At 31.9% G+C, this 23,039-nt stretch overlaps 4 protein-coding genes across 8 annotated transcripts; 2 read left to right on the forward strand and 2 right to left on the reverse strand.

Moving 5' to 3' along the window:
• Nucleotides 1-373: 373 nt before the first annotated feature.
• Nucleotides 374-9,434, reverse strand: Srpk (SR splicing factor protein kinase). Its single transcript, XM_076313422.1, has 6 exons — nt 8,659-9,434; nt 7,245-7,458; nt 6,851-7,166; nt 6,086-6,664; nt 5,717-6,011; nt 374-5,621 (listed from the first exon to the last, which is right to left on the reverse strand). Exons 1-6 carry the CDS (start codon nt 8,841-8,843, stop codon nt 5,330-5,332), a joined length of 1,881 nt encoding a protein of 626 aa, XP_076169537.1. The 5' UTR covers nt 8,844-9,434; the 3' UTR covers nt 374-5,329.
• A 748-nt stretch (nt 9,435-10,182) lies between these two features.
• On the forward strand, nt 10,183-12,161 carry LOC143147921 (ataxin-3). 4 transcript variants are annotated; one of them, XM_076313661.1, is made up of 5 exons: nt 10,183-10,342; nt 10,421-10,585; nt 10,800-10,936; nt 11,141-11,295; nt 11,358-12,161. In XM_076313661.1, exons 1-5 carry the CDS (start codon nt 10,319-10,321, stop codon nt 12,020-12,022), a joined length of 1,146 nt encoding a protein of 381 aa, XP_076169776.1. In that variant the 5' UTR covers nt 10,183-10,318; the 3' UTR covers nt 12,023-12,161. The 4 variants fall into 4 exon arrangements, with proteins under 4 accessions (XP_076169776.1, XP_076169777.1, XP_076169778.1 ...); XM_076313662.1 differs by having other exon boundaries at nt 11,406-12,161; XM_076313663.1 differs by lacking the exon at nt 10,183-10,342 and having other exon boundaries at nt 10,446-10,585; nt 10,779-10,936.
• Nucleotides 12,162-12,586: 425 nt separating this feature from the next.
• Nucleotides 12,587-20,109, forward strand: Unr (cold shock domain-containing Unr). 2 transcript variants are annotated; one of them, XM_076313957.1, is made up of 11 exons: nt 12,587-12,652; nt 13,731-15,006; nt 15,914-16,093; nt 16,177-16,367; nt 16,441-16,657; nt 16,729-16,958; nt 17,117-17,378; nt 17,450-17,686; nt 17,758-17,963; nt 18,052-18,636; nt 18,737-20,109. In XM_076313957.1, exons 2-11 carry the CDS (start codon nt 14,617-14,619, stop codon nt 18,903-18,905), a joined length of 2,667 nt encoding a protein of 888 aa, XP_076170072.1. In that variant the 5' UTR covers nt 12,587-12,652; nt 13,731-14,616; the 3' UTR covers nt 18,906-20,109. The 2 variants fall into 2 exon arrangements, with proteins under 2 accessions (XP_076170072.1, XP_076170073.1); XM_076313958.1 differs by having other exon boundaries at nt 16,441-16,651.
• Nucleotides 20,110-20,257: 148 nt separating this feature from the next.
• LOC143148073 (uncharacterized) lies at nt 20,258-22,805 on the reverse strand. The gene is made up of 4 exons (XM_076313970.1): nt 22,458-22,805; nt 20,941-21,084; nt 20,682-20,813; nt 20,258-20,448 (listed from the first exon to the last, which is right to left on the reverse strand). Exons 1-4 carry the CDS (start codon nt 22,504-22,506, stop codon nt 20,384-20,386), a joined length of 390 nt encoding a protein of 129 aa, XP_076170085.1. The 5' UTR covers nt 22,507-22,805; the 3' UTR covers nt 20,258-20,383.
• Between the last annotated feature and the right edge of the window lie 234 nt (nt 22,806-23,039).

Here is a 23,039-nt window from a genome sequence, read left to right on the forward strand (position 1 = left end):
ATGCATTGTATTTGAATTCCAATTCTACAAAAGGTGTATTTTCATCTGGACATGTTTTATGGTTTTAATAACATTGAAAATTATACTTGTCTTACAGAAATTTTAAATTAAATTAATATACGCGCAATAATATCTGTACACATAATGTTGTTTCACAGTACATGTTTTGTTATGCGAATTTACTAGAAAAAGATGTAATAAAATCATCTTTATTTCGTTAGGTTTTGTCTCATATCAATTGTCAAAGAGAATATACATCTGATATAACATCCCGTGTATTTATAACAGAATATAAATCCATGATGCAAAATTGAATTGCAATTTATTGACATCAGACGTTTATATAGTATCATTGTATGCATATTAAATCGATAAATAGTATATTACGCAAATAATAAAAATCTTATCTAAATGAAAAGTCACCCGAAAGGAATGATTTTCTTTAGTTGTAATTTTAAATTTAGTGATGGTTACGTTTTTTCATAATGCACGAAAACATCGATGATACATATATAGACAATAAAAGTAATATAGTTTGTATAATAAATCATTGATTCTGAGAAAAGAAAGATTTCTTTGTTAAGTCGACTGGAAGCTGTGGTAGAGATAAAAGAAAAAAAAACATACTGCTTATTTTATTTTAGTGTGAATTTATTTTTGATATCATATACCGATCTCGGGAGGTGGGTACATGGGTCTGTTATCTTATTTTTCTGCGGCAGGGCACATAACGGAGGCAGCGTCTAAACATCAAATCCGTTTATTTGTTCGACTCGTTATCGCTACTTTATTATGTCCTAAGTTTTCTTTTTGTGCCTCATCTGGTCGTACATCGAGTGACTGGAGCATGAGCCATGTTTCTTTATAAATAACAGTTTCTTGAAACCTCATAATGCGTTCGCTACAATTGATTCTTCTTTCACGATATTTCTGTACGGTCACGTTGATATAAAGTGCGATAGTACGACATAGACGTATATAGAAAAAATTAGTATTTGATTGTACGATACGCTATTCTTTATACCAGCATGAAAACGAATCAAATTGAGGGAAATTTAGATACGATGTAATAAAGAGGTTTCTTAGCATGATCAAAGTCCAATGGAAATCATTTACAATACACAAAACTTAATACGATTATTCTTCACAGGAAAGGGAGGGACGTTTTTTTTATATTTCACCATTAAACGCGTACTTTTCTTTGATCTTGCTGTAGTTCAAATTCTATTTAGCCAACATTAATATATCGATAAACGTTGTTATACTCTTTACTAATATTCAAATATTGTCTAAAAGCATGGCAGGTTTGCCTTCCATTTCTTCATGCTCCAGTCAATTTAAGTTATACACATCCTCTGCTTAAATTATTACTTGCGCATTGGATTACCATCCAACAAAGTTCTAAAAATGATCATCACGTATCATGAGCGTCTATATGCACTTTTATCGATAGTTATATTCTTATTAATGCTCAGTACGGTACATGATGTGTATGTACAACATCGAGCAATCGGCTAAGCATGCAGAGTTAAATGATCGCTATAACGCTACGACCAGTATGACTATGTACCAATCAGTAAGATTAGAATATTATACCCCGATCTCATCGATTTATTATAGAAAAGCTCCAAGGGATTATAATTCCATCGAGTGATCGTTGTACGTCGCGTATAATCCGTTAGAGCATATTCTCTCGAGCATTCGCCTAAATCGTCGAAGTTTATAATGTAGACGTTTCGGTCTAAAAATGTGTAAAACCCCCCCAATATACTTTTCAATATTTACAGTATCTCATAAACGCGTGTTACACACGCCACACAACTTACGTAATATAACGCGGTGTTCGTTTGAAATCTTTTCTTGTTTTTCTTTTACTTTATCAAACGCTGGAAGATTTCTTCTTTTAATCGTTTTACCCATCCCAATCATCCCAACCATCATTCTTGAATTTCATAATATTACAAAAATCGTACATCATGGATCCCGAGATTTCTGTACTTTATCATTTTTATATGCGTTTCCTTGGTACCGACATTACCTAAAGTGCATTAACAGTTTTTATATCCAATTCGAGAGGCGATAATTCGCTCGCAATCGATCTGTTTTATTTCAACGACAGCACATCGGAGAAAAAAGCGATATTCGGGCTTCTCGAAGACCCAGTGCGACATTAATTTCTGAACGAGACGGTATTCGGCCATTGTTTGTCGACGATTCCATGCAATTTGTAAATTATTGCACGTGAAACAGTCTTAACCATTTTCTTGTCGTATGTTTGCGTGGCGCATGATCAGATCTGCCGATTGAAACATAAGTGTCCGGAAATGTTTCGAATTTGGGTCCCCTTTACAAACCGTGTCTTCTCGGAGTAGAGTTATTTCTCATCTGATCTTTATACTCTACACGCATGAATAATCATCAACTCTTATCATCGAAAGAAAAAAAAAAATGAAAAACGACGCGCATCGAGCCTTCAAGTTTTAATGCATACGAATACAATTTTGCTTGCTCGTACGTTAGAGGGGGGCGGGGCGGGGGACTCTCGTACATCAAGCTATACATATTTTTACTGTTAATGTTTGTTAATTTCATCCTAACTATCCTAGCGCCAAGCAGCGAATCACACCTACGTAAATTGTCGTTCGATTTATACTCTATGTATATGTATACGTATATATATATATATATTTATATATCGTCGGTATGTATAATTGTTAATATCCGGCTACGCGATGAAATCGCTCGTCCTTGAAATCCGTTAAAACACCGATGAAAGAAACCGATCATTCGTTCATTGTACAACACGAATCGTTGCACGATTGAAAATTATCGTTCGTCACGACAACGATGCATTTTCTTCGTTGTCGATAAAATAACATTCTATTATGCATTCTCGTCAAAGCGTAAAATTATTTTTGACATACAATCGTACAATGATCGGCAATTAATCAGCGATAAGGACGGTCAGACGAAAAGCTCGAGACGTGTTTAAAGGCGTTTCTTTCTTTGCGATAATTCGTGTCCTTGTACTGCTGGCCATTCTTGTCGTTCGGATTTCATTGGTCGCGTTTCATAAAATAATACCGGTGTATATATATACATATATATATATATATAATATATATATATATATATCTACTATATAACTTCCATTGTGTACTGTACAGATTCAACACGATTGCCATCATCAATCCCAAGGTCGTAATTACGGTGGGGTCGCATGGTTATAAGGGAAAAGTTAGACGAATATACTTCGAAACGAAAAGAATTGTTTAAACACGATCTTGCATATTTAAGTTTCACCAATCATAACACGGGTAGAAGAGGTACTTTCACTTAAGGTATATGTAAGAATAGTGTGAGATTTTATTGTTCTAAATTGTCATGTGTCTACTTCACGTATACTATTGTAAAAGTTAGCAGTAACTTTTCAATGTCTCCTTTTTCGTTATATTATTCGAATGAAAGTTTCATCGTGTCACATAACACGCGAACCCTTAAAATAATTCTGTCATACATCAAGATACATTGAATTTATTCTTTCTATTTATCCCTTCTTTTTGTTTTGATGTTAAAAATTCTCCTCTTTTACCCGAAAGAAATGTACTGCTCAATTAATACAACATTGTTCGTAAGTATCCATTTCGTATGAAATCCTTTCGATTCGATCATACCTTTTTAATGAAACGATCTTAAACTGGCAGGCAAAGCGAAACAGAACATTCGTTTGGAAGCATAAAACAGAATTCAACGGTACAGGTACGTTTGTGATGTTGAATATCCAGTGAGCGTACTGTTTCGCTTTTTTCGTTATAAAATAGAAGACAATTTATCGGCAGAGAGCTCAATAATCAGTCAACAGCTCGAGTAAAGAAGGTCGTACAGAACTTAACATCACGTATCCTTCTTTTTCCTGTATCACGATTACTTTATGTTCACCGAAGTGTCAGTCACGAAACTCGCCTTCTTTCTTCTAAATTGTACATTATGTATAATGATATACGTCTTAATGTAAAGAAATTTATAATAAATTGAACGAAAGTGTGTGCCACAATCAATACTTCGGTCATTGTTCGAAATCAGACAGTGTATATACACCCGCCGTTACGATGGTGTACACAAAAAAATTCAATTATACAATTATACAATTATGTTTCTTTGTTAGACATTTCTTATTTCGTTTGAAACGTTAATTTATTGCTTAAAATGCTTTAAAATTTATAGCGTATATAGTTTATCACTATATTATTGAAAACAATTTAATATTATTTTTAATTTTTTTTTATAATTATGTAAAGTATGCACTGTCTTATTCCGAATCGCATCAATACCATTTAGTTGTTCTACCAAGAATCTGGTGACCAACTCCTAATTATACTAACCATACACATATTCCTGCATTTATTGAATTTGTACAAAGATTCAGTTCCTTAAACACACGTTCCGGCGTATGTGTAATGAGTATTATTCTTTTTAATCGATATATTAAGGTAATAATAGTAATCATTATTACATTGTTCTGGATATTAATTAAACACAAGGAGATCACAGTGAAGAAATCTGCTATGAACTAATTTCGATTAATCGATGTAATGCAAAAAGAATATGGTAATCAAAATTTCAGTGTTCATTATAACGTAACATTGTGCCTGCCTTTTCTTAAAGTACATTATGAGTAGGTCCCATGACTCTTGGGATATTTGATGATAAATTAAGTGACAAGTACAAAGGATAGTACAACGATGACCGTGTAAAATAATAAAGTACTACGAAATTTTAATTTAAGATATCATTACTAAATGAAAAACATGAGTTAACAAATTTATAAATACACAAATAGGCAGCCACTGTCGAGAGTGTTACAACCAGAAGCGTACCCAACTGCATACGAAATTTAGCGGAATGTAGCAAGCTCTTTCTTTTACACTGGTTCTCAAATTTTGTGTTTTTTCTTCATCACTTGAAATTACACATAACAATTCGAATGTTGATGATAATTACATCGAATTATCGTAAGTTAAAAGAGTAATAAAAACTTCTTTGAATCATAACATTTTACAAGATACGTTAGTAATCATTTTGCGTTCTATAACAATGCGCGCGCGCGCGTGTTACAATTGTTTTATGTATATTAAATAGTAAATAATTTTATCGTGTCTGTTTTTAAGAATAATATATTTCAATATATGGAAATAAAACATTGTATATAATATGAAAGAACCTGACACCTGCAGGTTGTTGCTTCTTGTCACACTCTCGACTTATGATTATATCAGGATGGTAAAGTTTAGAGTTGGAGAATTTAAAGATAAAACGATAAAAAACACGATCACTTTTTGATTTGCAGCCACGGATGCTTCAGGCAGTCTGCTGCTGTAGCTCGCATAGTTGGGTCAAATTCAAGCATCGGAGTTAGGAATTCTTCAAACTCGCGAGCTTCTCTCGATGACCAAGCATATTTTTCTTTAAGCACCCCGTACAGTTTCCAAGGATTTAATCCAGTAATGCGTCTTAACTCCCCTTTTTTATTAAAGTACATTTTCGAGTTTTTGCCAGAAAGAGCAATACGTCTTGGTATTTCTCCAAGCAATTCAATAATGTGTGCTAAGTGATCTTCGTCTCTGTAATAATAAGTAAATAACACTTTACAGTACTAGTTTCACAAATATAGAATACAATTTTAAAGTAATAATGCAGGAAAAACGTTAAAACTTACCTACAATAACCTTTGTTACTACGTGGTTCAAAAAGATAATCACCAGTTGCTAATTCAAACGCCATGCAGGCAGTCGACCATATATCCGCGGAAGTGTCATATCCCGATCCTAATAACACCTCTAATGATCTATATTGACGAGTTTGAATATCATCTGTGAATTTATTATGGACCCAACATGCATTACCAAGGTCAGCTATTTTCACTTCAACATCACAATCCACTATGGCAGGATCTAAAGGAGCTACTGACGCTCGTTTCAATTGTTTACTTTCAGGTGGTTGTAAATTACGACCTATAAAAGAAATATAATAGTAATGCAATTAATTATAAACACATAAGTTAATTTTTTTTTTTTAAATATTTTACCTTCGCTACATTCATCTGTATCTTCATGATCGGGTGGGAGTACCCCTTCACCACAACTTTTTTCTATGTCACATAAGTTTGCATTGTCCATCTTTTCAGATTCTTGAGGTAATTGATTCTCTACTTTTTCTCCACCTGCTAGACTATCCACACCATTTATGTGCAATGAAGGTACAGATGGTTCTGAGATATCAGGTGAACCTTTGCTTTCGGTATTATCTTCTATACTTTCTGTATTTATATCTTGATCAGGACTATTTGTTTCTATTTCTCCGTTTTCTCTTGTGCTATTTGCAAGTTTATTTTGCTCTTCAAGTTCTTCAATTTGTTCCATTTGTTTTTTTAATAGTTCATTTTGACGTTTGGCTTTTTTCTTGAGTTTTTTCTTCTTGTTCTTTGACATTTTAGAGTTAGGAGTAGGTTCTTGGAATTCCTTTGGTGCAGTTGAAATTAGCGATACTGGTAATTTCATTCCAAGAGAATGCAACTCAGTAGCTTGACAAGCTAATTTTCGTATGTAAGCTTCATCAACACAAATAAGAACATTTTCAGGTTTTATGTCTGTATGAATAATTTTACCTGAAAAAAATTTTGGAACAGTAGTTTACTTCAATATAATTTCAATATTTAAAACATAATTCTTTGAACATAATTTCAAATGCTATAAGATCACATTGTACTTATAAAATGTTGTTCATACTGTCACACAAATAATGCTTAATAAGGTAACATTAAATACTGAACAGGTTTTCAAGATTGCCTTACATTTATTATGAAGGTAATCAAGACCTTCGAGAACTTGTCTGATGATACGTTTAACATTGTTCTTTGGAATTCCATTATACTTGGATTTGATGATCAATTTAAGAAGATTATCTCCAAGCACTTCAAATACCATGCAAATATGCACACCATTAATGCCACTGATCTTGAAATCATTGAGCAACTGGACGGTTTTATTACGCTTAGGATCACTGGGATCTGTATCACGCACATCTTTCAATAATTTAATTTCATCCAATGCAGTTTCAGTAAAATGAGATGCAGATTTTACCACTTTAAGTGCCACAAATTGTTTATCCTGCAGAATATATTTCAAGACATTCGCTTTATGAAGTTAACAATCATGAAAGTAGTGTTTACTAAATAACATACATACCTGTAAATCCCAGCAGAGCCAAACTGTTGAAAAATGGCCCCAACCAAGTTTACGAGTTACATGGTAACGATTTAGGAATAAATCTCCTATTTTGACAGGATGATACCCTCCTTTGCAATAATCACTGCTATCCTCTTGTTCCTCATCTTCGGTACTATATACCTCATCATCATCTTCTATTGTTTCATTACTTGAGCTATAGTATGGTTCCAGTCTAGAAGTTCCATTTAAGGAATAAAAAGAGGAAAAAATACGAATCAGAAAATGAAAAACTAAAAAAAAGATCTTAAATCTTCATGTCATAAAAAGAAGCATCATCATTAAGGAGAGGATAAGACTGAAACAAATGTTTAAAAAAAAATCAGATTTAATCGCTTGATTTGGTAATTGATAAAACAAGTAATTATATAATTAGATATACAAAAGTGATAAGACTTTGTAATAGATGCATGCAAGAGACTATGTTGCATTCCATTTACAAAAAGAATCCAGCTGTTGATTTGTTGCTAAGCAAAATCATAAAATGTGCATATCATATTGTTGTTAATTTTTGATACAAAAAGCAAGCAATGTGTTATGTACATAATCCCTGGTAAAATAGTTAAATTATAAGAAGAGTGAGTATAAACAAATTGTAAAACATAAAAGGATATTTGATCAGTCATTTTTATAAGACATAACTTTTTGTTGTTCTGTAGTTTGTAGTTTATAAATTACACTAAAATTGATACTAATTTAAACAACACTGATAATAAAATTTGTACGCTAACATCATAAATTCAACCTTATTTGATATTTTAAGAATATCAAGACTGTAATGATTTATATTTCTGATTACTTATGAAGCATACATTATCAAAGTACAAAGCATTTTAAAAGGGGATTATAAATCTTGTACAGAATTCAAACTCAGAATCTTCTCCTGAATCTCCACACCCAGTGTGGCTGTCGAAAACAAGAACTAATTTTTTAATATTTCTTGAACTACATAAGATTATGTTAATTTTATAAAATGACTTACTTGATTAGAAAACATTTAAATTTCATTCTTTGAAGCTACTTTTTATAAAAATGACTGGCCAAATACCCTTAATGTTTTATAGTTTGTTTATACTCATTAGCCTCTACAATTTGAGGTCAGTTCTATTCAAAAAGCGTTCATTTCAAATGTGTCCTCTCCTTGCAACTAGAATTATTTTACGACAAAATAATACTGTTTCAGTTCATTCACATGTTCCTTATTATTCCTTAAACTGTTCACTGACAATGTTTTATCGCCGTTAAACTGCAGAAAGAAATCGACAGTGAGTTCGATATCAAAGTTTATCAAACCAAAGAGATTCGTTTTAATCATGAACTGTCAGCAAGAAAAGTCAACAGAAAATGAAATGACACATTAAACAGAGTCAGATACCTGTTTCCGAGGTAGAAATCAGATCCTTGTACTTGTCGAGCGGCTGGTGCTTTAGAGCATTGAGCTCCTGGTGTTTCTGATTCACCCTGAGAATTTCCCTTTCCTTTCCGCTTACTCGGCTTGTGCCTTTTTTTCTTGGCCTGAATCGCTAGGACCCGCCTGTTCACGTCCGTCTTCGCACTCATACCGTTCCCTGCGCCTCGATTCGTCGGGCCGCTTTCCTCTTTTTCTTTGCACTTTCCACACTTCCGTTTTCACTTCCTTTCGTAAATTCTTTTCTTTGCGTTTCAATGGAGGCACTTACACTCGGTATACCTTGTCCCCAAGCCGTCTACGAACGATATAATACGGTTTTATTATCGTTTCATTTCTGCGTTGTGCCGCGCACTTCGCTCGGCGGTTGTTTGAGTATGGCCGCCCCCGCCGTCACCGTGTCTCTCCGGTTTCCCGTTTCGAGCAAAGCAGGTGTCGTCTCCTACAGGTCGTCCACGCCGTCGTATTCTCTGATGCACCTTCTTTCTAGTCTGCGCGTTATGCCGGCAATACACTCGCCAATATAAGTACCTTCTTTTCCGGTACACTCGCAATTTCTTACTTTTCTTCGGATTCCCTTCGTTGGTACTCGGTACTCGATACTCGGTATCCTTTTCTATGCCGTGGTAGCAGACGAGGCTCAAATTCGGCCAAAGCCCTTGAATAATAATTTTATAGTTTCTGATGCTTCTCGTCGATTAGAGTCTATATTGTATCTTTTGATGCAATCCGACGAGTATTTTGTATGTATTTAGCTTAAGGTTTCCATTAATGGAGCTTAAAGATGTTACGATGAATAATTTTATATTAATTTTATTTCAACCAATCAGAGAAGAGATTTAGTATCAAATTGATATATATAATTATATAACACATATATGATGATCAACCTATCACGTGTAATGAATTATTTTATTAGAAATATTCCATGTTACGCACTCAGATCAATTATTCTTTCCGTATTTGCATTTGTTGAACTTTTTTTTCTATAATATTAAGAACTCAAATTGCAGTCGTTTAAATTTTAATAATTTTAAAAATCTCTAGAACTTCCACGTGACGAAAATGAGTTTTCATTTTTTAACAAAATACTCATTACTATCGTTAATTCCTTCCCATTCAACTGCGCATAAAAAGAATGTAATAAATACTGTTTTAGTAATGGAATTATAATTAACTAATATACTTGAAAAAATGTTAAAAGTATTGAAAATAAAAGGTAGTTATAAAGAAAGTATTTTTACAAGATATTATAAGTACAAATGAACTATTATTTTTTTGTTTTGTTTACAATGTTCCAGTTTTAACAATAAGTATTTAAAATTTTGTTGTAGTTTATTCATTAGATAGTTTCATTCAAGATGTGATTACGAAGTTAAGACGTACAGTTTTACTATATTAAATAATATGTATAAAATCTGTTGTAAGATGGCAACACTATAAGTATAAATCGTAATATCCGACAATGCATCAACTACATATTACATAGTTTTGGTTATAACCAAAAAATATTTTTGTGGGTGACGTTTGGTCATAGAAATCTTTTGAGATCGTTCGTCGTATAACGACTTGATTCTTACTTAATGTTTGTATGTTTCACACACTACGTTGAAAAAGTACTGGTAAAATGGAAACCATATTTCATGAGAAGGTAAATAATACTACGTGTGAAGAAAAATCTAACGGTCTTCTTGTGTCCATGCCATACTAACGGGAAAATTTATTATAGCAAGAAGGATATTTGTGCGCACAACATTGTTTAAATGCACTTTTGCAAGGACCATACTTTAATGCAGTAGATCTTGCCAATTTTGGTCACCAAATGGATGAAGAAGAAAGAATAAGAATGGCAGAATCTGGTGTTGATAGTGAGGATTATAAACTTTTCTTAGAGGTGAGTATTTCTATATTATAGCTACTTCATATTTCTAATCATTTATGACTTATGACATATTTCTTGTGATTTTCATATTATAGCATATCTTATAATATGAAAATCAAGTGTTGTTCTTAAAAACTCTATTAAATGTAAGAAATGTATACTGTTTTATAAACTAATGTAAATTATAACCTTGTACATGGTAAAGTGCATCAATTATTTTGCCTAGCAACCATCAGGAAATATGGATGACAGTGGATACTTCTCAGTTCAAGTTATTAGCAGTGCATTAAAAGTTTGGGGATTAGAATTGGTCCCATATAACAGTACAGAGTCAGCGGCTCTAGTGGCACAAAAAGATCCTTCGTAGGTTATTATTCACTCTTTCATTTTTTGATTTTATATATTTGAGAGATATTTGTAAAATGTAATTGCTTTATATCAGTATTAACATTAACTGAGATATTCCTAGCTGCATCATGCAATGAAAAAAATATATGCTTTGTCATTTTTTATACCACAACTTATATTTCACAATAAGTGTATAATAAAAATAAATATGACTTTCAGACAGATGAAAGCATATATTTGTAACTATAAAGGCCATTGGTTTACTATTAGAAAAATTGGAAAGCAATGGTTTAATTTAAATTCAATGTTAAATGGACCACAGCTTATATCAGATACTTATCTTGCAATGTATTTAGCTCAATTGTTGCAAGAAGGTAAGTGGAACACATTAAGGATAAATAGAGATGTAAATACAAAATTTCACATTTTTTTATAGGTTATTCTATTTTTATTGTTATTGGTACACTTCCTCAATGTCCTGCAGAAGATGTTCTTTTGAGAAATCCGGTAGTGGCTGTACCAAGAGGAAACTCAAAAACTACTTTGAGAACAGAAACAAAAGGTTATCGCCTTGGTACTAAGGAAGAAGATGAACTCTTAAAAGCTGCCCTTGCTCTAGGAGAAGTTAAAGTACCAACTGCTTCTGATTCATCGAGAATACCTGCTTCTACAGGTTTAACTAATAATATAATGTCAACTACATGCACCAGAGCATCGTCATCTAAACAAGAAGTAGTAAATAAGCCACAAGAAAGGATAATTCCTATAAGAATTGAAGGAAAGGAAGAAGAAGACGATGAAAATAGAGAGTTGCAAAGGGCACTCCAATTAAGTTTAGAAAATAATACAAATGATGATATTGACGAATCTCTCAAATTGAGATTAGATCTTCATAATGATAATAAAACGACTCATATAACAAGTATAACTGATAATGTAGATGAAGATGACGATTTAAGAAGAGCTCTTCAATTGAGTTTAGAATGTGTCACTGCTCCGCCAACACCAGATCCTGAGGATTTGCGTTGGCGCCGATTAAATCATTTTGGTATATACTCCAGGGCATCAAATACAGAAACATCCCAAAAACTGAATACTTAATAACATGTGCAAAATTTTTTTTAATATTATTATTATTATTAAAACAAATTTTATTTGTAAATTATAAATAACTAGTTACTTTGTATACTAATGATAAAGATCTGAGAAATAAATGTTTAAATAAAGGACCTGTATATGTTAAAAACTGTTGGTTTCGTTATTATTAGATTATTAATTTCAGTTGAATTTATTGTATTTTACCACTGTTGATTATCTCTCTTATACATACAATTTGCTTTGCGTTTTTGAACTTAAAAAAGAAACTCATGCTTTCAGTAATCTTAGCTTGACATGAACGAGATTAGTTTTCGAACATACTTCGATATTATTGGATCAAATTTTTCTATTATGTATTATTTAAAAACATATGAAAACATACTTTTTATTTTCATGCCTGTTCTAATTTTAAAATAAAAAGTTTGTTTAATTCTTATTAGCTACTAAATATAGATTTATACCTTTTTGCAAATAATAGGATAAGCGAATAATTATTTCCGATGCAATATTACCAGAAGGCTATGAACTGAGATTTTAACTGTAGTCACTCCGTGGTTGCTCCTGTTTTGCATGTGAATGCTGAATGTTGACATTCAACATGGCGGCATGTCGTCAGTGCTGTGCTGTGTCGTGGTGAGTTTTATAAAACTTTCTAAAGCCATTCGATTACGAGCTTCGCAACGAAACATTTACAATCTGCAGAATTATCCACTTTCTAACAATCGTATTCATATTCTATAAGTATCCGGAAGCTTGATAAATTTTTACGACATCCAAAGGAACCAGCGACCTCATAAAAAAATTAGAATCTCATAACTGGCGAGCACGTACAATATTTCGGATTTTTGTTTTCAACTCGTACTCTGAGAATAAATATTATCGTTTTAAACTTTGAATTGACAATAAGAAATTTCATTGAACGATAAGCGTTTGGTTACTTTTAAATAAACTTATAATGCCTACACCGTTACATATATTTCAAACATTTTCATGTGGGTGTCCCCAAGTATTGTATCCCAGTTATAGCAAAGTTCGAGAATTATGATTTAGGAAAGTAAATTGATGACAATCATGACTTGTTTGCTTATGTCATATCGGTAAACGAGATTTAAAACGCAAGTAAACTCTAGAGAAATAAGTAAAAAGCATTCAAAAAACAGTACCAGTTGGAATATAAGAAGTCAATGTCAAACTGGCAGTCAATTATTGAGAATATCTTGTTTATCTCATATGTAACCATAAATAGAATCTAATAAATATATTGTGCAGGTTCTTATATATTTAAATATTTTTAACAATGTGGAGTGCAAAACATATAATAACCTATATGTTGTAATGAAATACTTCTAATAAAAATTAATTTTTTTGACTTTGCTTAATTAAAATGAAACGTACAATGTGCAATGCATAATATACATTCATATATAAAATTATATTAATTTGAGTCATATAAAATTATATAAAATTTGACACCATAATAGAACAAATATTTTTCAAATTTAATGTTCCTGCGAATTATTTAAAAAATATGCTATAATTGTAAATATAATTTGTTACATTATTGCTGATACTTTTACAATTGAAAAAGAAATATTTATTTAAGAAGTGATTTATTTTTTTAAATCTTTTGTTAGAAAGCTCGTAATCATTTTACTTATATATGAGTTAATATTTAGTTGCATTAATCAAAAATAATTTTTGTTTATTTCAGCTTGTGTAATTGTTAGTTTAGGACATTTTTGAAACCAAGGCTCACTGTAAATTTCACAATTAAATGCTGAAAAAAGAAATGCTAATATAGAAATATTGGAACAACACAATCACACTCAGCACGCATTGAAGACATCTGAGGATTTTCAAGTCAACATTTATCCTTTAAATCTCCTATGTTTTTTTATTTACTCCTTTTATAAAGAATGACTGTTGTTTAAAAAGAAACACGGTTGTTCTAGTGTATGCTAAATTGAGTAAATATCAAACGGTTGTTATTACACTTGTGCATACATACATGGAAAGTATCAATGGTCTATGATGTGCTAAGAATTTTGTACTTGTATTAATTCGTAAATCAACATTAACTATATTGTTCATTTGTATATTGTGTACACAAGCTTTGTGAGAAAGAGTTAGGTGAGCCATAAAGTGACCGTGATTGTGATTGCGGCTGAGATTGTGCTGCTCTTGATTAATGAAACACGTGTATTTGTATTTAAAGAGTGCCAATTTTGCACAGAGTTGCCCAGGTACTCGCCGATAAATAATTTATGACAAACGTCAAAATACATTTGAAACCTTCCTTCCACTTCTTGGTCACAAAGGAGTCTGCATTTGTGCAGCATTTTAAAGAGCCTCTCTTCCTCTGTATTAAGTTCTTGTAACATTATAATAGTGAACAAAGACATAAGGTACCAAGAACCGTTCTGTGATATCTATGTTAACACTTAAATAATTGAAAAGACTAAAAATTTCTAAATATAAGTATATATATATATTGTGGTGAAACAGAAGTGAACATAAAAGAAATTAAGTAATTGTTTCAAGGAAAGAGGAAAACTTATACATAAAGATTACATTTAAAATTGTGCAAATTCAAAACAATGTCCAACAATCCTCAGTGGAAAACGTTCCAGCCGCCAATCATGAACTCTGACCCTGCAATACTTGATTATAAGTCTATGGCTATACCAAGTCCGAAAGTTATAAAAGGATCGCACCAATCGGCAACTAATATCTACCGAAATGGTACCAACTATAGTGGTGATTATTATATGACGGATTCACCTCCTGGAAATGGAAAAAATAGTATACACTATTCAGGCTATACCAATACCCAGACGTCACGCAATGAAGTCACCAGATTTCCTTTCGGACACTTACAGGAAGGAAGTGCTGGCTACACAGAAGAATCAGGAACAAATAATACCACTTCTCAGGATCAGTCTTCAAACCAAGGACCTCGAGAAACTGGAATAATTGAAAAATTATTAGTAAGAAACCTATTGTCACTGTAAATTTTATACAGTATTCCTGCTTTAAATGTGAAAGAGGTAGCAAGCAAAGGATGAAGAGATACTAAAAGTCAGAGTAGTGATAATATCTGTGTGAGACAATGATGTTCTTGTTTACATTCACATTTATCATCAACCAGAAATAAATTCCAGAGCTGAAACAATCTTAAAATATGATATGCACACAAAAGTGCTCCAATGTGACTATTCTGCCATTTTTTCTTTCTTAGCATTTTAATGGTCATACAAAAAGCAAACACAACACTTGGTTGTTTAATAAACTTAATTTTTTTAATCAAATAAATTAATAAAATAAATTTCCAAATAAAATATTCTACTACATTACGTAAATGGCAGATGTAATATTATTTAAAAATTTTTCAAGTATCTATTTTTGTGGTTTATTAGCAGCAATTGTTAAGTATAAGTTGTAAGTTTATTACATAAGTAAATATTATTCAAATTATGTCGTGTTTGACCTCATTTTAATCAGAAAAATATGAAAATTGATGCAGAAAGAAAACAAAAATGAAAGTTTTACTTTCCTTTTGTATTATTTCACATGGATATGTAATTTCGTATTGTATTACAAATTCATATACACTATTTGGTGACCAAACATCATGCCACCCAGAAGAGTTCCCCCCTAGTAGTAGGGATAAAAATTTTACATTTAGGTTGGTGTTAGACGAGCGTGGAAACGATGCACGTTCATACATCTTTCTGTTTTTAATAGCTGGAACAAAAAGAAAAACATAGGAACTTTCATCATTTCTACACTTGTCTGATACCGGCCTTAACGTGAAGTCCTTTTGCATACTTAAGGCGAGAATACTGTATTTACATGTTTACATTTTACAACTGTAATTTAAAAATTTTTTTTTAGCATTCTTACGGATTTATACAATGCTGTGACAGACAAGCAAGGTTGTTCTTTCATTTCAGCCAATTTAGTGGTAATATAGAACACTTAAAAATTGGTGATCCAGTTGAATTTGAAATGACTTATGATCGGCGAACAGGGAAACCTATTGCTAGTACAGTTAGCAAGATTTCTCCAGATGTGGTCAGTATATTATTCTTATTAGATTTAGGTTTCTGAGATAAATATTTTGAAATGACCATGGACATAAAAATTTTATAATTTAGGTGCTAAGCGAAGGACGAGCTATTGGAACCGTAACAACAGAATTAATTGCAAGTAGTGATTCACAAGGACGCATTAGTTACGAAAATCGAGGAGAATGTTTTTTTCTGCCATACACAAAAGATGATGTTGAAGGAAATGTCATTTTGCGTACTGGTGATAAAGTGTCATTTCAAATTGCTACCAACCATCGGTATGCAATTTAGTATTTTATTATAAATATCAAGACAGAATTATATATGATTAATGCTACAATTTAATTGCAGCGGAAATTTGGGCGCGTGTCATGTTAGATTCGAAAATCCAGTACGTCCGGTTCGCTATCGTGGAGTGGTATGCTCGATGAAAGAAAATTTTGGTTTTATTGAACGTGCTGATATAGTTAAAGAGATTTTCTTCCACTTTAGCGAAGCTAAATCTATGAAAGAAGAACTTAGACTAGGAGATGATGTTGAATTTACAATACAAACTCGCCATGTAAAAGTATATTTATTTTATACGATTTGTTTCATATCTTATATGCACGAATTTAATTATTTTTAATATTTTTTTAGGGGAAAGAAGTAGCTTGTAATATTACTAAGCTACCACCTGGTTCAATAATTTTTGAAAAAGTCAGCAACGAAATAGTAAAGGGACAAGTATTAAAGCCTCTAGAAAGAGGAACTGCAGCTCGTCATCAAAATGACCCATTACCTGGAAGAATTCGTTATAGAGATACAGATCATTTTGAAGTTGAAATTCCTTTTGGTGACAAAGATCAAAAAGGAGATTTTACTCTTAGGTATAAATATATAAATCACTTTTCTTTGTTTTCTATGTAATGTAAAAATAATGTTTACATTACATAGAATGTACATATAATAAAATGTAAATGAATGTACATGAAATAATGTATATATTGTTGTATGTAAAAATAATTACAAATTAATTACTTTTTAGACACGGGGACTGGGTCCAATTTCGTATTGCTACAGATACTAGAGATCAACTTAAAAGAGCTACTGAAATATTATTGTTACCTGAATCTTTTACTGTATCCGGTGAAAGGCGAGAACAAGGCGTTATTGTTACACTTAAAGATGGATTTGGTTTTATTCGTTGTGTTGATCGAGAGCCGCGTCTTTTCTTTCATTTCAATGAGGTTCTCGATGTGGATAGAGAAATTAGTGTCGGGGATGAAGTTGAATTCACAGTAATTCAAGTAAGAATAATACTTCCCGCAATTATGTTTTAATTTTTCAAACGTATTGTAATTAAATATTCTTATAACAGGATCCTTCTTCATCATTTTCAAATAATCGACAAAGTGCAATTAGGTTGAAACATTTGCCAGCTGGTACAGTTCAATTTGAAATAATCACAGAAAAAGATATATTGGGTACTATAATTCAGGGTATAAATGGTATTGAGCCTGGTCTCATTGGATACATGAAAGAGAATCAACAAAAGAGTGTTATTTTCTTTAGTAAAGATTGCGATCCCAAAAATATTCCAAGATTAGGCGACAAGGTATATTGACATTTTTCTGTAGTACTGAGTTTTTTTAAGGTAAATTTTTGTTTAAATAATAAATATTTTAGGTTCAATTTAGTATCTGTCAAGTAAAACGAAATAAAGAACTTGTTGCTGTTGACATATCTCTAGTGAATTCTTCTGGTGAAAAAACTCAGACTAGCAACAAAAAATTGAATGGTCAAGTTTATCAAGGCTTTATTGCTGCTCTCAAAGATGCATTTGGTTTTATTGAGTCTGTAAATTATGATAAAGTAATATTTTTTCACTTCAGGTAAAAGACTGATATGACTTATATAAATATTTTTAAGAAACAGGTTTTTATTTAATATAAGTTTGTAATACGTATTTTTATTGTTTAGCACTTTTGAAGGAGATGTTAGTACTTTGGAAGTAGGAGCTGATATTGAGTGTAAGATCAGTCCTGGAAGTGGTAGAAGTAATGTAGGTTGTGTTGCCGCGGATTACGTGAAATTGATACCTCGTGGAAGCATTCCTAGGCCAACACCAGTAAGCGAAGTGCTTGATGGAACGGTCATAAGACCGTTAAGAAGTGCAAATCCTGACCAGGCAGAGTATGCTGGCTTGATAAAGATAAATGCTACAAACGAAGATGAAGATACTCCGGAATACGAGTTCAGAATTATGGGCCTCGTCAATAAACGCGAGCTGTTACAGGCTGGTGATCCTGTACAATTACAGGTGGATTCAGCAGGTCATGCTTGTAATATTGTAGCAGTCAGAAAAAAGAGAAGAGCAACGGTAGATGCCGTTAAAGGTCCTTTCGGTTTTCTTTCTTATGAAATTGATGAGGGTAAGAAATTATTCTTCCACATGAGCGAAGTTCTAGATCATGCAATACTTCAGCCAGGAGATCAGGTTGAATTTGTTTTAATTACGAATCAACGTACTGGTAAATCATCTGCATGTAATGTAACACGAATAAGGTAAATTATACAATTTTTACATAAATTATATATTTTTCTACCAACAGTAATTTAATTAATCAATCTATTGATATGTTTTCGTATTTTGTTTGTCATGTAGCGATGGAGCTCAACAACGACCCGAACGTTTAATCAGTCGATTGCGTACTACGTCTATTGAAGATACAGGTCCTAAATTAACAGTAGTTAGACAACCAAAAGGGCCAGACGGCACGCGTGGATTTAGTCAGGAAAGATCCCAGCATACCCCTGGTGCCATCCAAGAGTAATGTCGTATTGAAACGGTTACTGCTTATCCAAATTGTAATCTACATTACTTGTTTTTAGTCCATATACTTCGGTACCGAGATTATTATTATTATAAGCATGATCGTAAAATATTTGCCAAATTGAGACTAATGTGACAACAATAATAATATTGATAATAATCAATCAATTGGATTATGATCTTGTTGAGAAAAAGAATATAAAACAAGAAAACAACGAGTCATTTTATCATCTTATAAAATATGAAAACCATTAGAAAAGCAGTCTGTCTAAACTATTTAATTTGTTCAAAAATTTACTGAAAATCTTGTTTTATTTGCAAAAGGGTATAAGAAACTTTTTAATAATTGTGAAATAATAAAACTTCTAATTACTATACTTTTACAATAAAAATTTGATAAACATTTCCTTCATTCAGTTCATTATAAGTACGGTTATAAATTGGAAAATAATTTAATATTGAGCCATTGACAACCTGCCTGTTTGTAATGTTCAAAGATAATGTCCCGTCTGTCTTTATAAAAATATACGTACATGTTGATACAATCTTTATTTATATTATTTTCTTTAGAATATTTGTTTTACCTATAATGTACACCACAATGAGTTTAATTGTACAATAGACGAAAATGAAGTCACATGCAAAATGCAGCTTTATAATTAAAAGCTATATAATCAAAAGAGAAGAAAATGCATCCGTATCACTTGCTGAAATTTGTGAATTTAAATAATTTTATAGTGGAAGGAGCAGACGTACGTTTTATTATATGAATTATTTTAACGTGTCACTCTGTTGAAAAAAAATATCTATGAATTTGTAAAAAGGTTACAACTGGCCAATTGTTTGTCCTAGATAATATATAATATAAAAATATATATACATGTCGTTAAGTTTCTGATGCAGTCTCGTGTTGTAAAATCAAATTAGTATTACGGATTCAGTCGATATATAATACAACAAAATTACAAAAAGTACTTAAGTGAAGAGTAAAAAAATCGCATTTTATAAGTTTTGCCATCAGAAACTGCAAGCGAGGTACACGTGGCATTATGTAGAAATAGGTGAAAGGAGTAAAATAACAACAAAGTGCATAACACAAGCACGATACAAACTAAGCGTTTGTCTGACAACTCATGGATCCAACACATCATGTGCATACATATTGTAAAATTATTGATGAATAAACAGTGAAAATATTAAATGTATCTCGTTTCTATGAATCTCGAAATTTAAATAATCTAATGATATAAGTTCTTTAATAAATATTATTTATTCTAATCATTTTATTGTATGTTTATATTGATAATTTGCAAAATAGAAAGTTATAAATAATAATTACCAAGAATGTTACGATATATACAATATATTTATTATGTATGTACAAAGATGTGAAAATTGTCACAAAACGTGTTTATTTTTTGTATTTAATATACTGAGTGTATTTGATTTTGCATAGATGAAAGTACAAAAGATTGTAAATCAGATTACAACACATTCATAGCGAAATGATCCTCGGAAACGCTGATGAGTCAATTCTGGGCAAACTAAAAAAAAAAGTAATCATCATTTCATTAAAATCGATTTTTTAACCGATAGTTTTCTATTTACTATACTAACTTCAAGTTTAGGTAACATATAACTTGTATGTAATAATAGGTAATTGGGAATATGTTGTGTTCGCAATCATTCTGGGAATTGAATGTAACTAAATATGAGACTGCAAAGTCGTAAATATAAGTATCTTTCATTGATGACAATAGTTACTAGCGTTACTAACGTTTATCGCAGTGTGGTCCATAATAACCAGTTCCTTCGCAACGACATTTAAATCCAGGTTCTGACGATATTTGCAAGCATGATCCTCCGTTCAAGCAAGGTTTTAATCTGTAGCATATATCGCTACGTTTACCTGAAGAAATAAGTACTCTATAATAATGAATATTAAACATTCTTCTATTATGTTGCATATATACAACAAACTGGACTGCGACTTTTTATTAAGGCTTAACTAATATAATGAGCAGGTAAGTAATTACCTTTTAGCGCTTCTTTGCAATCCTCGTTATTATTATATCTATATTCAGAGGAACAGCCATAACCGCACCTGCATTGTGCATTATAAATGCGACATCCATATTGCATCTGATCCAAATCGCAAGCCCGTGACAATGTGCTTATTGCTAAAATAAAGTAATAGTATTTGAATACATGTAACGATATAATATAGTAATTATAATGTAAACAATTATCGAGACATTCAAAGGAACAAAATCTATTTCGAAATGTTCGATTTTATTTTCATAAAATATAAAACATTATAAATTATATTAAATTATAAAGAAATTATAAAACAATAAATTCTATTCAATTATAAAAAAGAATATAAGATAATAAATTCTTTCTTCTCAAATAAAATAAATAAAAATTTATTTAAATCAATAATGCGATAATTAATATAGTGCTCGCGTTTGATTGTAAAAGTAACGCTAAAGTTAACACAAGGCGTTTATCGTTAGATTAAGTCACAACAGTATAAAAAGAACACCGCTTGTACCAATAGATAATAAATGGGGCGCTGGACGAAATCAGTGAAACTTAAAGCCGAACGAGCTAAAATCAATAAGTGGAAGAAAACAAAACACGAAAATGTATTTATTAACGATAAAATTAGACACGTATCGCAAACGCAGACTAAATATCTCAGTGACGAATTACGATCACAAATTTTTTGCAACGTCTACAAGTGAACGTTTCATGTGTAGTGAACGTATCTGCGGTTTATTTACCCTGAAGAGATAATACTACGAAGAAACATGCTGCCGGAGGCAACTATTTGTACCGGATGTGTCCATTCCACATCCCACTTGTCTAAATTGATAAATGTTTAACGAGATAAAGTATGCCTGCGTGGGTTAATTGATTTTTGGATGTAAAATGTTTATTACTGTAATTAATAGTCTTTCTCAAAGGCGCCGCTATTTAAACGTCCTTATCTCTTCCATTTATACCCATAATAGTGATGATAATTAATTATAAATGATATTTCACGAGGTAGAATTAGTACGAGATAGAATGGGCATCATCATACACTTCATTAAAATATACATTCATCGAAATTGCACTTTATTATCGTTGCACTTTATCTCACTACTCGGTGAATGAACCGATTTGTTTATTTCAAGGGAACGTTTATGATTTATGTTATGCTAAACAGCGTCAGCTGAAATGATCTATTACCTACTTCTTTACTCTTTGGATAAAGAATAATAGTCGATAGTACTGTTTAAAAAGTGACCAATTCTTGATGTCAATTTAAAGCATTCGAAATTCGTAACTTCACGTAGTTATAACTTAACGTTTGTATTTTAAAATAACTCATACCGTATTACACATTGTAAGAAAACTTAAGCAGCGAAGATACAGAAAAATAATATTTCCCGCAACGTAATCGAGGATGAAACTTATCATTTCATACAAAAAAGAACTAAAAATTTGAAGAATGATCGAGATAATCGATATTTCAACGTATGAAACGCAAGGAACGTGTTCATACCTATAATTACGAGTAGCAGAATTATTGGTAGTACCAGTCTCGGTAGCATGGTGGGCTTAAAGAAACTTCACACGATTTTCGAACAAGAAATTCCGATAACGATAATCCAACTAATCGCAGAAGAGTTCGAAGGAGATCGTCGACCAGCGCGCCTACGGATAGGCTTTTGATTGAACTCGATGGGGTCAAAGGTCGATTGTTGAAGGGGGTTCGTTTCACACATACACTACCGCGAGGATAAAATTTGTACTCCTCCAATCGACAAGCAACGATACTCGCTGAACGCGTTGACCAAACTGAACTGTTGACTCCGAACAGCTGAAGGCGACTGCCCCTCGACGACTGTTAACTATTAAAGACTTTAATACAGACTAACGCGCTTAGCTAGAATATCACCAGCCAAGAAACTATGCGTGGGGTGTTAATCGACCATCGACTACGTAGTGCTAATATTTTTAACAGCTTTGGTAGAATTGTAATTTTTTTATACTTATGTATACAATAAGCTAGTAATGCAAACTATTGTTATTGTTATATAAAATGATATTTTTAATAACAACAAATTTATCGTCATGAATAAAG

The sequence above is a fragment of the Ptiloglossa arizonensis genome, chromosome 6 (assembly GCF_051014685.1).
Source record: "Ptiloglossa arizonensis isolate GNS036 chromosome 6, iyPtiAriz1_principal, whole genome shotgun sequence".
Taxonomy (NCBI): domain Eukaryota; kingdom Metazoa; phylum Arthropoda; class Insecta; order Hymenoptera; family Colletidae; genus Ptiloglossa; species Ptiloglossa arizonensis.